The sequence below is a fragment of the Leucoraja erinacea genome, chromosome 1, assembly GCF_028641065.1.
Source record: "Leucoraja erinacea ecotype New England chromosome 1, Leri_hhj_1, whole genome shotgun sequence".
Lineage (NCBI taxonomy): Eukaryota > Metazoa > Chordata > Chondrichthyes > Rajiformes > Rajidae > Leucoraja > Leucoraja erinaceus.
Window position 1 is genome coordinate 114,919,315 of NC_073377.1, and position 15,735 is coordinate 114,935,049.

The window sequence follows — 15,735 nt, forward strand, 5'->3', positions numbered from 1 at the left end:
GGAATTTCAGCTCCGTTTACAATAACAGTCATTTTGGGAAGGGATTTCAAGTTAAACTTGTGAATGGAAGGGTGGCGCAGTGGTAGAGTTGCTGCCTCACAGCCAGAGACCCAGGTTCCATCCCGACTACAGGCACTTTCACATTCTCCCTGTAACCATGTAGGTTTTCTCCGGGTGCTCCGGTTTCCTCCGACATCCCAAAAAGTAGCGCAGTATAACAGCATCATTGGTGTCTGTAAATAGCCCCTAGTGTGTAGGATAGTACTAGTGTATGGGGATTTGGTAGTCGGCATGTACTCAGTGTATCTATAAAGTTTAAAGAAAAGATGGTTGCTGGGATCCTTCATCAATTTTGTGATGATGTTCTCTTGTTTGGCATTCACTTGCGAGATCTTTTCCTTGCCCCATCTCCCAAATCCCTTCGACACACTGAACATTCATTAACGTTCTAAATCCAAGGCTGTACAAGCCAGATCGAGCAACCTCATGATTTCCAAGAACAAATTTCACTCTCTCTCTCAGGAGAGCTTTAGACTTGCAATGACAATATTTTTTCCTCAGGATTTTCAAATGCATAATGTCACATTGTTTATTAGAGCATCAATGCACACGAGTCATGGAAGCAACTGCTTGTCAATTTCAATGAATGTCCACAGGGTGGCATATGATTACTGCAGGGAAGTTGCGTGGAAACTGGGTTCCCCCTCCCCCCCCCAGATTTCCCCTGCTTATTAATTAGCAAAACATTTATTGTGGTTCTCTCCCTATCGAAATAGTATTATGACCAATTCAACCTGCATAACACAGATTGTGTTCCTCTAATCCATCAGTCACGTTACATTCAATTAGTGTTATGGAAACACATTACATCCGTATCCACCTGTATCAGATATCTCGCACAGCAAGAGGCATTTAACCAAGATGTGAGGCATCAGGCGTAAAATCTTCCAGCTCCTTAGATAGACTGAGTGGAAGGATGAGGAGGGACCTCATTGAAACTTAACAAATAGCAAAAGGCCTAGATAGAGTGGATGTGGAGAGGATGTTTCCACTTTAGTTTTGAGATACAGAGCAGAAACAGGCCCTTCGCCACACAGAGTCCGCGCCGACCAGCGATCCTGGCACATTTACACTATCCTACACACACTAGGGACAATTTTACAATTATAGCAAGTCAATTAACCTACAAACCTGTATGTCTTTGGAGCATGGGAGGAAACCGGAGATCCCGGAGAATACCCTCGCAGGTCACGGAGAGAACGTATAAACTCCATACAGACAGCACCCATAGTCAGGATCAAACCCGGGTCTCAGGCGCTGTAAGGCAGCAACTCTACCACTGACGCCACCTTGTGGGAGAGTCTAAGACCAGAGGGCACAGCCTTAGATTAAAAGTATATACCTTTAGAATGTACCTTTAAGAATAAGGGATAAGCCATTTAGAACAGAGACGAGGAAACACTTTTTCTCACAGAGAGTTGTGAGTGTGTGGAATTCTCTGCCTCAGAGGGCGGTGGTGGCAGGTTCTCTGGATGCTTTCAAGAGAGAGCTGGATAGGGCTCTTAAAGATAGCGGAGTCACGGGATATGGGGAGAAGGAACGAGGTACTGATTGGGGATGATCAGCCATGATCACATTGAATGGCGGTGCTGGCTCGAAGGGCCGAATGGCCAACTCCTGCACTTATTGTCTATTGTGATGAGGAGGAATTTCTTTAGCAGGAGGATGGTGAATCTGTGGAATTCATTGGTACCGATGACTGTGGAAGCCAAGTCATTGGGTATTATAAGTTGCAAATTGACAGATTCGTGATATGTGTCAGGGGTTATGAGGAGAAGGCAGGAGATTAGGGTTGAGAGGGAAAGATAGATCAGCCATGAATGAATGAGTGTAGACTTGATGGGCCGAATGGCCTAATTCTGCTCCCACGACCTATAAACCTGTGACTGATTAGAGCTCCATTCATATTTGCAATATCAGCTCAGGTTTGTCCACACCAACACATTGTGAACCTGTTGGCACCAGATACAGGGTCGTGCAGATCCTATCAGCGTGTCTCCAACAGCAGCTCACTCACCTGCCGCAGCTTATTTGGGAGACTTCGCTTCCCATCAGCTCCTGGACCCTGCGGGGGTTGACCTCATTGTTTCTGAAGTTGTGGCCCAGTTGTCCGCACAGTCCAGCCCCGAACGTAAACACGCCTCCGCTCTGGGGAAAGGATGCACACCGCACAGTATGAGATGTCCACATAGGGCAAGACAAGACCCTCACCCCCTCCGCAATCCACGGCAACCCGGGAACTGCAACTCCAGCTGATGTGGAGAAAGGAACTGCAGATGCTGGTTTACACCAAAGGCAGACACAAAATGCTGGAGTAACTTGGCGGGCCATGCAGCATCTCTGGACAGAAGGAATAGGCGATGTTTTGGGTTGAAACTCTTCTTCAGACGGAGTCAGGGCAACGGGAAACTAGGGATATGAAAAGGTTCTGAACAAATCGGAGCAAACACCGATGACCAAGGAAAAGGGGAGGCCACAATGGTCCATTGTTGGCTGTGGAAGAGGCAGTAACGAAGGGATGCGAACAGTGGAACTGGCAGGATAACTAGGGTGAGGGAGGGGCAAAGAGAGAGGGAATGCAAGGGTTACAAGAAATTAGAGAAATCAAAAGTCAGACTGCTGGGTTGAAAGCTGCCGAAGCAAAATCCCACCTCCCGGCTATGATACCACAGTTCTGCATGTTTTAGAGAACGTCGAAATGTACAGGCCAGGAACAGGCCCTTCACCCCACCCAGTCTGTGCCACCATGATAAACTAATCTCCTCTGCCAAACATGGTCTATGTCCCTCCAAACCCTGCATTTCCATGTGCTTATCTTCAAGCCTCTTGTACACGACTGTCGTATCTGTGTCCCCAACCACACCTGCCAGCACGTTCCAGGCACTCGCCACCAAAAATATTAACTGCAGCTTATTTCCTTTGAACTTCGCCCTCTCAACTTAAAGCCATGCCCTCTAGTCTTTGACATTTCCATGCTGGGGAAAAAGGTTCTGACTGTCCATTCTAACTATGCCTCATATTTTTCCATATGCTTCTATCAGGTCTCCCCTCTACTTCCCACAATCCAAGTCAGTCCAACTTCTCATTGCGAATACCCCGTAATCTACACAGCAATCTAGAGAACCTCTTCCACACCCTCTCCAAACCACCACAGGGCACATTCCTGATTGCAGAGGTCTCCGTCTAAGACATAGAAAAAACATAGGAAAATAGGTGCAGGAGTAGGCCAATCGGCCCTCCGTGCCAGCACCGCCATTCAATGACTGATCATCTAAAATCCATACTTGCTTTTTCACCATATCCCATGATTCCTTTAGCCCTAAGAACTAAATCCAACTCATATTAGTCAGGTAAACATCATATTATATGGTAAATGTCATACATCCCTTTACCTCCAATTAGGGCGATTCGGTGGTGCAGCGATAGAGTTGCTGCCTCACAGCACCGCAGACCCGGGCTGTGAGGCAATGTAAAAAGCAGAGATAACTTGACTCTTGAGAAGCAAGGGGTGAAAGATTAACGAGCGTGGGCATAAATGCAGAGGCGAGCTTACAATCACATCAGTCATCATCTCATGAAAAGGAGGAACAGACACAACAGACCACATTTGTGTGTTGACAGGAATACCTTTTCCAATAAGTCCACCTCAGGCAACTTATGTTTGATGGAGCTTAAATTCTGATCATTTAATGACCTGGATGCAAAATACCTTCAATTATTTCCTCAAGCCAAATAGCAGAATGTGCAAGCTACTGGCAAGGATCCCAACATCAAAGTGATCTATAGGAGGTATTGCCTGAAAAACGAAGCTAGTATCATCAAAGAACCACACCACCCTCGCCACACTTACATTTCTTTAAACTTTAGTGGTACATTACAGAATAGCCCCTTTGGACACTGAGCCCAAGCCGACCGGCAATCAGTTCACCCCGTGCATTAACCCTATCCTACACACTAGGGACAATTTATAGAAGCCAATTAACCTACAAACATGCACGTCTTTGAAGTGTGGGAGGAAACCAGAGCACCCGGAGCATGTACAAACTCCATACAGACAGCACCCATAGTCAGGATGGAACCCAGGTCTCTGGTGCTGTAAGGCAGCAACTCTACCGCTGCATCACCGTGCTGCCCCACTCCTGCATTCATGAAGAATGTACAGGAGTCTGAAAACATTAAGTCCAGGTTCGAGAATAGCTTCTTCCCAATTGTGAGGCTCTTGAACACTGCACAACAATAACCTCAACTATGGTCAGTCTTGGGTGGACTAATATTACAGTTATTAATTTCATTGTATTTTTGTTCATCACAAATTATCTATGTCTATTGTGTTTACAAACAATTTACATTCATATATTATCTATGTCTGTTATGTTTACAGACCTGTTATGCTGCTGCAAGAATGTCATTGTTCTGTGATCGGAAATGCCAATTAAACACTCTTGATTTTTGAAATGTTATTACCTTGGTTAGTGCAGCAGTGTGCTCTTCGCCACAACTAATGTACACTATTTTCTGGCTCCTCAGGAACTTCACGTGATTGGGGACATCTCGATCTAAAAAAAACAAAAGGGGACCATCAGCAGCAGCTCCCAATATTGTGCACAACCCCTCACTGATAGTTTAGTTTAAAGATACGGCATCGAAACAGGCCCTTCGGCCCACCGGATCCGCGCCGACCAGCGATCCCCGCACATTAACACTATCCTACGCCCACTAGGGACAATTTTTACATTTACCAAGCCAATTAACCGACAAACCTGTACGTCTTTGAGTGTTTGAGGAAACCGAAGATCTCGGAGCAAAAACACGCAGGTCACGGAGAAAACACGGAAACTCCGTACAGACAGCACCCGTATTCAAAATCGAGCTTGGGTCTCTGGCGCTGCATTCGCTGTAAGGCAGCAACTCTACCGCTGCGCCACCGTGACCAGTCAAATACAAAAGGCTTTAGACTTTAGAGATACAGCGTGGACACAGGCCCTTTGGCCCACCCAATCAGCACCGACCAGTAATCACTCCGTACACTAGCACTATCCTACACACTAGGGACAATTTACAATTTTACCAAAGTCAATTAATATGCAAACCTGTACGTCTTTGGAGTGCGAGAGGAAACCGGAGCACCCGGAGAAAACCCACGCAGACACAGGGTGAACGTGCAAACTCCATAGTCAGGTCAGGATCTAATAAGGGTCTCTGGCACTGTGAGGCAGCAAGTATACTATGTCATCCTTTTGATTGTCTGAGAAGTATGGAGAGGAATTTTCCAGTGGTTTTTACTCCCCTTTTAATCTGCTTTTTTTTTTTTTACCCAGTTTGAAAGTGGAGAGGTTGGGAGTGTCTGATGTTATATTCCAGACATCAGGAGTGAGGGGGGGGGGTTCGGGAAGGGCGAAGGAGCAGTCAGGTTTGGTGGGCTGGAGAGGCTCTTCCCAAGTCGGTTGTCATGTAGACACGGGCCAAGCTGCTTTGAATCAACTGCCTCATCAAAGTCTGGTCCCCAACCTCCTCTGCACACAAGGTAGACACAAAATGGCAGAGTAACTCAGCGGGTCAGGCAGCATCTCTGGAGAGAAGGAATGGCTGACGTTTCGGGTCGAGACCCTGCTTCAGACTGACCCTAACACTTTGCACACACCTTCACGAGCGAGCGCGCGCCCTTGTTCATTGTCTACCTTTGTCGTCGCTGAGTCCAAGCTGACCACAGTTGTTCCTGCCCCAGGCAAACACAGCGCCCGAGAGCGACAGAGTGAAGCTGTGCGTTCCACCCGTGGTGATCTGAGCCAGAGGAATTCCGGAGAGAGAGTTCACACACTGGGGGCTGGACTGGGAGAGAACACCCTTCCCCAGACCCAGCTGTCCATGGGAGTTCTGGCCCCAGGAAAACAGGCGACTGTCTGGAAAAGAAAAGGAAAACAAATTCAGCAACTCCATGGAGCTTCTTAGTTGTTTAACCAGAGGCTATGAAGCAACATAAGCGACAAGAGAGGGGGGAGATAATTAAATTGCTTCTGTCATAAGGTCATGTCATAACTTCATAAGGTCATTGGTGATAGGAACAGAATTAGGCCATTCGCCCCATCAAGTCTACTCCACCATTCAATCGTGGCTGATCTATCTCTACCTTCCGACCCCATTCTGCTGCCCTCTTCCCATAATCCCTGACACCTGTACTAATCAAGATAAAGAAAGTACTAACCCGTACTTTCCTTATATCGACTGTCAAAGTTAAGCCATATAATGCAATTCCAATCAAACCACGTCAACCAAATTGGAGGTACTCGATCTCCGTGAACTGTTACTTTTAGGAGATGTGCAAATGGTGAATTATTTTTCCTTTAGTAAATGGGAGAGATTGTCTTAAGTCATCTTCCATTAACTTCAACAGAAACAAGAAGGTGTTCATCAAACGGCAGAGCTGACACCAAATACACTGAGCACACCAAGATGGTGGCAGAATGGTGCAATATAGAGTTTACGAAAAGGTTCTGTGAAGAACCGCTGGCCACACTTTCCACCGGAACCACTTACGCATCAGAATGAGGATTGTACCCTTATTACAAGTCTATCTAATCATGCATAAATAAAACTCTAACACAGCTGGTGGTGTTAAATGTACAAGTCCCATCACTTCATGCCCATCCATCTGCATCTTTCAAACTTGGTGATGAGTGGGTTAGGGGGAAGGACAGAGACTGTAGCAGTTCAGTGTTAAGGCAGGGGCAGCATGTTGGGGTGGCATGGTGGCACAGCAGTAGAGTTGCTGCCTAATGCCCCTGTCCCACTTAGGAAACCTGAACGGAAACCTTTGTTTCCGTGCGCTTCCCGGAGGTTTTTGTCAGTCTCCCTACCTGCTTCCACTACCTGCAACCTCCGGAAACCACCTGCCACCTCCGGGAACCGCACGGATCCTTGGGTGGGGCGCAAAGTCTCCAGAGGTTTCCGTTCAGGTTTCCTAAGTGGGACAGGGGCATTACAACGCCAGAGAGCCGGGTTCGAGCCTCACTACAGGTACTGTCTTTACAGACTCTCCGTGACCCTGTGGGTTTTCTCCGGGTGCTCCAGTTTCCTCCCACGCTCCAGAGACATTCAGGTTTGTAGGTTAATTAGCTTTGGTAGAAATTGTAAATTGTCTCTAAGGTGTGTGCGCAGATTAGTGTTAGTGAATGGGAATCGCTGGTCGGCGTGGACTCGGTGGGCCGAAGGACCTATTTTTACAATGTATTTATAAACATGTTCAGGTTATGAATTAGTAATACCTTTGGTAAGAGCCAGACAGTGCCAGCTTCCACAGGTGACCTGTACGACAATGTCTCCACTCAGTGTCCGGACCAACCTGCAAGACCAAAACTAAGGTCAGAAAGGGAAAGAGGGAGTGAACAAAATATCAAAAATTTGCCCACATACTCAAACAAAAATTGGAGCGAAACGAACAGAACATATTGCAGTCATGGAGTACATCAGGTCCCCCCAGGGCCCAACGGGTCTCCCGGTTGTCAACAATTTTATGCCCCTTCCCTTTCCCACGGTGACGTTTTTGTCCTGGGCCTCCTCCATTGCCAGTGAAGCCACATACAAACTGGAGGAGCAGCACTTCACATTTACTTTCAGTAGCTTACAACCCAACAACATGAAATACTGAATTCTCCAATTTTAGGCAAGCTCCACCCCCCCCCCCCCCCCCCCCCCCCCTATCCTTCCCCTTTTTCACCACCCACCCATTCCCTCTCCGTGCCCCACCTGGACTCCCAGCTATTTTCCCCTTCCTCCTTTATTCCTTCCTCTGGCTTCACAATTTGCAAATCTTCCATCCTGTCTCCCACCCTCTATTTTCTTCTCTAGCCTTGGTTCTAGCCCTCCCCCTCCCTCACATATTACCTTTCTGTCTTCCTATTACCGTTGTCCTGGCCCTGCATTCTTCCAGCTTTCTCCCCCCACAATCAGTCTGAAGAAAGATCCCAACCCAAAAGTCACCTATCCCCAACCCAAAAGTCACCTATCCATGTTTTCCAGAGACCTGACCCACTGAGTTACTCCAAAACTTTGTGTCCGTTTGTATAAACTTGTATCTGCATTTCCTTGTTTTTTTTCCAAAACGCATCCAGTTAAACACGGAATTCCACTATCTCCTGTCCACTCTGTATCTGCTCTTCCAACGCTGTGATACGCCTGCAGCCCTCAAGAATAATGTTAATAAATTAAGTAAGTGAACTTGTGTTACTTGCTCACTCAAGAGGCAGAAAATGTAACAAGTAGAATGGATAAAGGATGTGGTGCATCTGCTTTCAAAAAGCTTTTGGCAAGGTCCCACAAAATAGATTAGTGTGCAAAATTAGAGCACATGGTATTGGGGGTAGGGTATTGACATGGATAGAAAACTGGTTGGCAGACAGGAAGCAAAGAGTAAGAATTAACGAGTCTTTTTCAGAATGGCAGGCAGTAACTAGTGGGGTGCTGCAAGGCTCAGTGCTGGGACCCCAGTTATTTACAATATACACTAACGATTTAGACGATGGAATTAAATGTACTATTTCTAAGTCTGCGGATGACACAATGCTGGGTGGCAGCATGAGCTGCGAGGAGGATGCTATGAGGCTACAGGGTGACTTGGATAGATTGGGTGAATGGGCAGAAGCATGGCAGATGCAGTATAATGTGGATAAATGTGAGGTTATCCACTTTGGTGGTAAGAACAGTAAGATTATCTGAATGGTGTAGCAAAGAAATGCAGATGCTGGTTTAAATCGAAGGTAGATACAAAATGCTGGAGTAACTCAGCGGGACAGGCAGCATCTCTGGAGGGAAGGAATGGGAGATGTTTCGGATCGAGACCCTTCTTCAGATTATTATCTGAATGGTGTCAGATTAGGAGAAGGGGAGGTGCAACAAGATCTGGGTGTGCTTGTACATCAGTCACTGAAAGTAAGCATGCAGGTACAGCAGGAAGTGGTCAATGCCATGTTGGCCTTCATTGCGAGAGGATTTAAGTTCAGGAGGTCCTTCTGAAGTTGTACAGGGCCCCGGTGAGACTCGTGCACATATTTTCTATGTTTCTAAAACATACAGCCTTGTCTTGTCTTAAAAGTTTAATTGTCAAGCTGGAAAAGGTGCATCAAAGATTTACGAGGATGTTGCCAGGACCTGGACTATACGGAGAGGTTGAGCAGGCTAGGAATCCATTCCTTGTAGCACAACTGGCTGTGTGGTGATCTTATAAAGGTGTACAAAACCATGAGAGGAATAGATCGGCTAGATGCACAGACTCTTGCCCAGTGTAGGGGAAATCGATGACCAGAGGACATATCTATAAAGGGGAGAAAGATTTAATTACAACCCAAGGGTAACTTTTTCACACAAAGGGTGGTGGGTGTATGGAACGGGCTTCCAGAGGAGGTAGTTGAGGCAGGTACTATCACAACATTTAAGAAACATTTAGACAGGTTCATGGAGCGAGGGATAGTTTAGAGGGATATACGACAAACACAGGCTGGTGTAACTAGTGTATTTGTGGCATGTTGGTCGGTGTGGGCAAGTTGGCCAAAGGGCCTATTTCCATACTGTATTACTCTATGAAACCTCACAGTTCATATATTTCCATTTCTTTGGATTTTAATTATTCATAGATCTTAGTTTAGTTCAGAGATACAGCATGGAAACAATGCCCTTCACCCCTAGTTTTATGTAATCCCACTTTCTCTACATATTCGGAGTAAATTTAAAGAGCCCAATTAATCTACAAACCTGCGCACCTTTTTTGGGATGTAGGAGAAAGCCTAAAAACCTGGAGGTCACCCACGAGGGAGAACGTGCAAACTCCACACAAACAGCACCTGAAGGCAGGACCAAACCGAGGTCACCAGCAGCCTGTTCATAAGTTGTAGGAGCAGAATTCGGCCATTCGGCCCATCAAGTCTACTCCGCCATTCAATCATGGCTGATCTATCTTTCCCTCTCAAACCCATTCTCATGCCTTCTCCCCATAACACCCGACATCCGTACTAATCAAGAGTTGAGTTTATCGACATGTGTTACAGAGTTTCAGCGAAAAGCTTTTGTTGCGTGCTAACCAGTTAGCGGAAGGACAACACGTGGTTACAATTAAGCCATGCATGGTGTACAGATACATAATAATGGGAATAATAGCATCTCCAATAGCATCTCCCCGAACCAGAATGAAGAGGCAACAGGCATGGGACCTCTAGGATTCCTTACAGGTCACTCTGCCTGGAAAATATCTCACTGCCCTTTCACTTTCCGTGGTTCTAGACCCTGGAACTCTCCTGTAAACCATGCAGTGGGAGACCCACTCTGGGGACAGTTATTGATGGGTAAAATAAAAAAAAAACGACCTGATTAGTAACACTGACATTCCCATTCATTCCCATTTAATGCAGCATTAAACACGCCACAGGTCAAAGGCAGCAGAGTGGCACAGGTGGTAGAGATGCTGCCTCACAACGCCAGAGAGCCGGGTTCGATCCTGACCTCGGGTGCTCTCTGTGCGGAGTTTGCAAGTTCACTCTGTGCGCGTGTGGGTTTCCTCTGGGTGCTCTGGTTTCCTCCCACATCCCAAAGACGTGGGGGTTTGTAGCTTAATTGACCTCTATAAATTGCCACTAATGTGTAGGGAGTGGATGAGAAAGCGGGATAACTGGAACCAGTGCGCACATGCGATCGACGCTCGGCGTGGACTCGATGGGCAGAAGGGCCCACTTCCATGCTGCTTCTCTCTAGCTACAGGAAGGTTCCAAAGTCTGTAAAATTCCTGTTTACCTCGGTATCCTGACCATCTCTTCAGTGGAATCAATCCCGAGCTGGCCATCTTTTCCCGCTCCCCAAGCGAAGACCTGGCCCTGGTCATTGATGGCCACAGTGTGGGCCTCTCCACAAGCGGTGTGGATTATCGTCTGGGCATCCAGCGCCGTAACCTGTTCTAATCAACAATGAAGAAAGGGTCGAGAGTGTCAACGCCGCAGCTCAATATCAGCGAGGATCTGTTGAACCCTTCACATTTCCCACCCCGGGAAAAAAAGACTCTTGACTATCTAGATGCAAGGAACTTCAGATGCTGGTGTACAAGTAAAGACTTAAAGACTACTGCAGTTGGTGTTCCCGATGTACATTGACGAGACCCCGCTTAGACTCGGCCACAGTTGTGGTGAAAACGTGCGACCAGTCCACCAAGGCCGACTGGATCGCCTGGTTGCAAACCACCATCTCCTTTTTCCAAACCAATGCTGGCCTCTCTGTGCTGGGCCTCCTCCTATGCTAGAAGACGACCAAACTGGAGGAACAATATCTCATACCCCCCCCCCCCCCCCCCCCCTCCCCAACCACCTCCATTCTTACCCCAAATCATACCACCCTTATTTCTACCCCCCCCCCCCCCCCCAACCCGGACTTGCATCTATTTCTCCCCTTCCACCTACATTCCTTCCTCTAGCTTCACAACTCGCAATTCTTCAAATCCTTTTGTCTCGCACCTTCTGCCTTTTCACCTCTGGTCTTTGTCAATCATCTGCCTATCAACCTGCACCCCCCTCACATGTATCAGGCTATTACCTGCCAGGTTTTGTCCTGCACCACCCTCCTCCCCCCCCTCTTCTCTTTCACCTTTCTTCCCCCTCCCCCATCGCAATCAGTCTGAAAAAGCCCCCCCCCCCCCCCCCCCCCGACCCAAAACGTCACCCGTACATGTTCTCCAGAGATGCTGCGTGACCCGCTGAGTTACTCCGCACTTTGCGTCTGACTCTATCTCTCCCTCTATACACCAGCATGGTTCCACAGTGTAATGTTAATTATTTCATTCCCTTACCTTCCAAACTGGGGCATGAGGTAAAGATACAGTCAGTGAGAGTATGTGGGTGCTGTACTTTGCAAAGACCGAGAGAAAGAGAGTCATGGAATCGTACAACATGGAAACTGGTCCTTCGGCCCAACTCACCCATGCCGACCAACATGACCCATCCAAGCTCGTCTCATTTGTCCCCATTTGGCCCATAACCCTCTCAACCTTCCCTATCCATGTACCTGCCCAAGTGTCTTTTAAATGTGTTTATAGTACCTGCCTCAACTACCTCCTCTGGCAACTCGTTCCATACACCCACCATCCTCCGAGTGAAAAAGTTGCCTCTCAAGTTCCTATTAAATCTTCCCCCCTCACCTTAAAATTATGTCCCCTGGTTCTCGATTCCCCCACCCAGGGTAAAGGACTCCGTGCATTCACCCTATCTATTCCCCTCATGTCTCTACAAGATCACCCCTCACCCTCCTGCACTCCAAGGAATAAAGTCTTAAACTGCCCAACCCTGGAGCTGTGGCTCTCAAGCCCAGGCAACACCCTCGTAAATGTTCACTGCACTCTCTCCAGCTTGCCAACATCTTTCGTGTAACAGAGTGATCAAAACTGAACACATTCCTCCAAATGTGGCCTCACCAACGCCATGTGCAACAGTAACATTGTCACCGTCCTTACCTGGGATGTATCCGGACTTGTCGTGGCCCAGCTGTCCCCAGATGTTGGAGCCACATGTGTAGACGCTTCCGTCCTGCAGAACAAAGGCCGTGTGGTATCGTCCACAGGCCACCTCCCGCACGGCTTTGCTGCTGAAGAACGAGGAGATCCTGGGGTGGACCACTATGTTTTCATGTCCCTCGCCCAAACCAAGCTGCCCCAAATTGGCATGGCCCCAACACAGCAACTGGACTTTGGACGCCATGGAGTTTTTTTAAGCAATACTCCTGCAATGGAGAGAAAAAGGAAGAGGAAAGTTAGACGTACATGTATTTGTAAAGCACACGGTGAGTTTTGTAATCAAATTTAAGCCAAGGCTGGGATCAGGCTCTGGGGCATAATTCCACATACAGTCTTTCATTGATAACCAGCCCTGTATGAAACAGAGAGATTTGCATAAAGGTGGTACAGTGGTGCAGCAGTAGAATTGCTGCCTTGCATCACGAGTGACCCGGGTTCGATCCTGACTACGGGGCTGTCTGTACGGCTGGGGTTTTTTTCCGGGTGCTCCGGTTTTCTCCCACTCTCCAAAGACTTTCAGGCTTGTAGGTTAATTGGCTTGGTATTATTGTAAATTGTCCCAAGTGTGTAGGATAGAACAAGTGTACAGGGTGATCGCTGGTCGGCGCAGACTCGAGGAGCCAAAGGGCCTGTTTCCATACTGTATCTCTAAACTAAACTTGATGAATTCAAGAATGTTTATGCACCGGAAATGAAGAAATGAAATTCTTACTTGCCGCAACTTCACACCAAGGTGAGGAGCTAACCCCCAACAATGGCATTTCCAATACAAAAGGTAGCAAGGTGGTTTGCCAGTTAGATCCATGATCCTCCCTTCCTAGAAACAATTCCTAATTTTAGTTTTACAGATACTGCATAGAAATGAGCCCCTCAGCCTACTGAGTCCATGCCAACCATCAATCACCCGTTGACACTAGTTACTCCAGCACTTTGTCACTTTTTATTCCATACGTTATCTACTTTTACAACCTCTTCCTACACACTAGGGGAAGTTGACAGGGGCTAATTAACCTACAAACCCGTATGTCTTTGAGATGTGGGTGGAAGCCGGAGCACCCGGAGGTGACCCACGCAATCACAGGAAGAACGTGCAAACTCCACACAGACAGCACCCGAGGTCAGGATTGAACCGCGCTGTGAGGTAGTGGAACTACCAGCTGCACCACTGCGCTGCCCAAAAGCACTCTTCCCAATGATAGCTAAAGCGCTCACACTAATCTTCTGTGTCACCCTTCCAAAATGCGGAATATAACAGACACAAGGCGTTGGAGTAACTCAGTAAGTCAAGCAGCATCTGTAGACAACATCGATAGGTGACGGTTGGGGTTGGATGTTTGTCTGGAAGATACGACACAGCACTGCAGGCTCTTAGTGGGTGTTACCATGATACTGATGCAACTAACCTGGTGGGGTGCGATTGGGGAGAGGTGGGAAGAAGGTGTTAGTTGTAAACCTTAAAAATCATTTTTAGATATCTTCTTTGGATCACTGTATTAAACAGAATGTGTACCTGATTCAATGATCTGGGCTATTTCCACAAATCAGAGAGCATTCTGTTCAGATTGCGTAGACATAAGGAACGGCAGATGCAGGTTTACCAAAAATGAGACAAAGTGCGAGAGTAACTCAGCGGGTCAGATAACACCTCTGGAGGACATCATCTCCAGAGATGTTGCCTGACCCGCTGCATTACTCACAGGATGGAAACTGTAGTGCAGCGGTAGACATGCTGCCTCACAGCGCTAGAGACCCGGGTTCGATCCCGACTACAGTTGCTGTCTGTATGGTGTTTGTACGTTCTCACTGTAACCGTGTGGGTTTTCCCCAGGTGCTCCGGTTTCCTCACACATCCCAAAGGCGTGTAGGTTTGTAGGTTAATTGCCTTCTGTAAATTGTCCCTAGTGTCTATGATAGAATTAGTGTATGGGTGATCACTGGTCAGTGCAGACTCAATGGGCCGAAAGGCCAGTTTCCGTGCTGTATCTCTAAACTAAACGGGTCGTATTGGGTCCAACTCGCCCATGCCGACCAAGAGATTCCATCTACACTAGTCCGACTAGCCCGCATTTGGCCCATATCCCACTAAACCCTTCCTATTCATCTGCCAATCCAAATGGGTAGGAAGGAACTGCAGATGATGGCTTAAAGTTTAAACCGAAGACAAGACACAAAATGCTGGAGCAACTCAGTGGGACAGGCAGCATCTTTGGAGAGACGGAATGGGTGATGTTTCAAACCAAACCAAATTCCCTTCAAACCAAATGTTTTTTAAATGTTATTCTAGCACTTGCCTCAGCTACCTTCTCTGGCAGCTCGCTCCTTATACCCACCACCCTCTGTGTGAAGATTTCTGTTCAGATTGTGTGTCAGCTGTGTTCCAGTGAGTCACCCGGTTGCATCTTGATTCAGGAGGGTGTGGGTGTATCCTTGGGTAAGACTCCAGAGAACTGAACACATGGGACTAGGCCAACACTGCAGTGCAGTGCTGGGGATGCATCCTCCAGGTAAAACACTCAGACAAGTCTGCGTGCTGTCTCAGGATTACAAAAACGATCCCTTGGCACTGGGCAGCACATTGGCGCAGCTGGTAGTGCTGCTGCCTCACAGCGCCAGAGAATCCTGGTTCGATCCTGACCTCAGGTGCCATCTGAGTGGAGTTTGTACATTCTCCCTGTGACCACGTGGGTCTCCTCCAGATGCTGCAGTTTTCTCCCACATCCCAGACGTGCAGGTTTGTAGGTTAAATGGTCTCGGTAAATTTGCCTTAGTGCTCAGGGAGTGGATGAGAAAGTAAGATAACACAGAGCTACTGTGAACGGGAGATCGATGGTCGGCGTGGACTCGGCTGATTGAAGGGCCTGTTCTCCTGCTGTACCTTTAAACTAATTTAAACGTTACCAATCAGCTTTCCCCACAGCCTTGGCCATTACTGATCCCTCTAACCATATTACAGAACATGTACATAATCTGGTCAACATCACATTGCTATTTAGGAGAGCTTCCCATGTCCAAATTATTAACTGTTGAGTTTCATCTATTACAACATGAATATTCTTCAAAAGGTACTTTGGGACATCCTAAAGTAAAAACATTTGTGTTTGTAGTTCAATTGGTCTCTGTAAATTACCCCTAATTTG

At 47.3% G+C, this 15,735-nt stretch overlaps 1 protein-coding gene across 2 annotated transcripts in view; it reads right to left on the reverse strand.

Moving 5' to 3' along the window:
- LOC129700874 (probable E3 ubiquitin-protein ligase HERC3) overlaps window positions 1-15,735 on the reverse strand; it is a 62,629-nt gene that overhangs the window by 39,488 nt on the left and 7,406 nt on the right. For both annotated transcript variants that reach the window (XM_055641646.1, XM_055641656.1), the window contains 6 exons: window positions 12,539-12,804; window positions 10,837-10,996; window positions 7,323-7,399; window positions 5,739-5,960; window positions 4,525-4,616; window positions 2,078-2,208 (listed from right to left, as the gene is read on the reverse strand). In XM_055641646.1, the coding sequence (XP_055497621.1) occupies window positions 2,078-2,208; window positions 4,525-4,616; window positions 5,739-5,960; window positions 7,323-7,399; window positions 10,837-10,996; window positions 12,539-12,782 (926 nt within the window). In that variant the 5' untranslated portion in view covers window positions 12,783-12,804. The remainder of the gene's footprint in view (window positions 1-2,077; window positions 2,209-4,524; window positions 4,617-5,738; window positions 5,961-7,322; window positions 7,400-10,836; window positions 10,997-12,538; window positions 12,805-15,735) is intronic.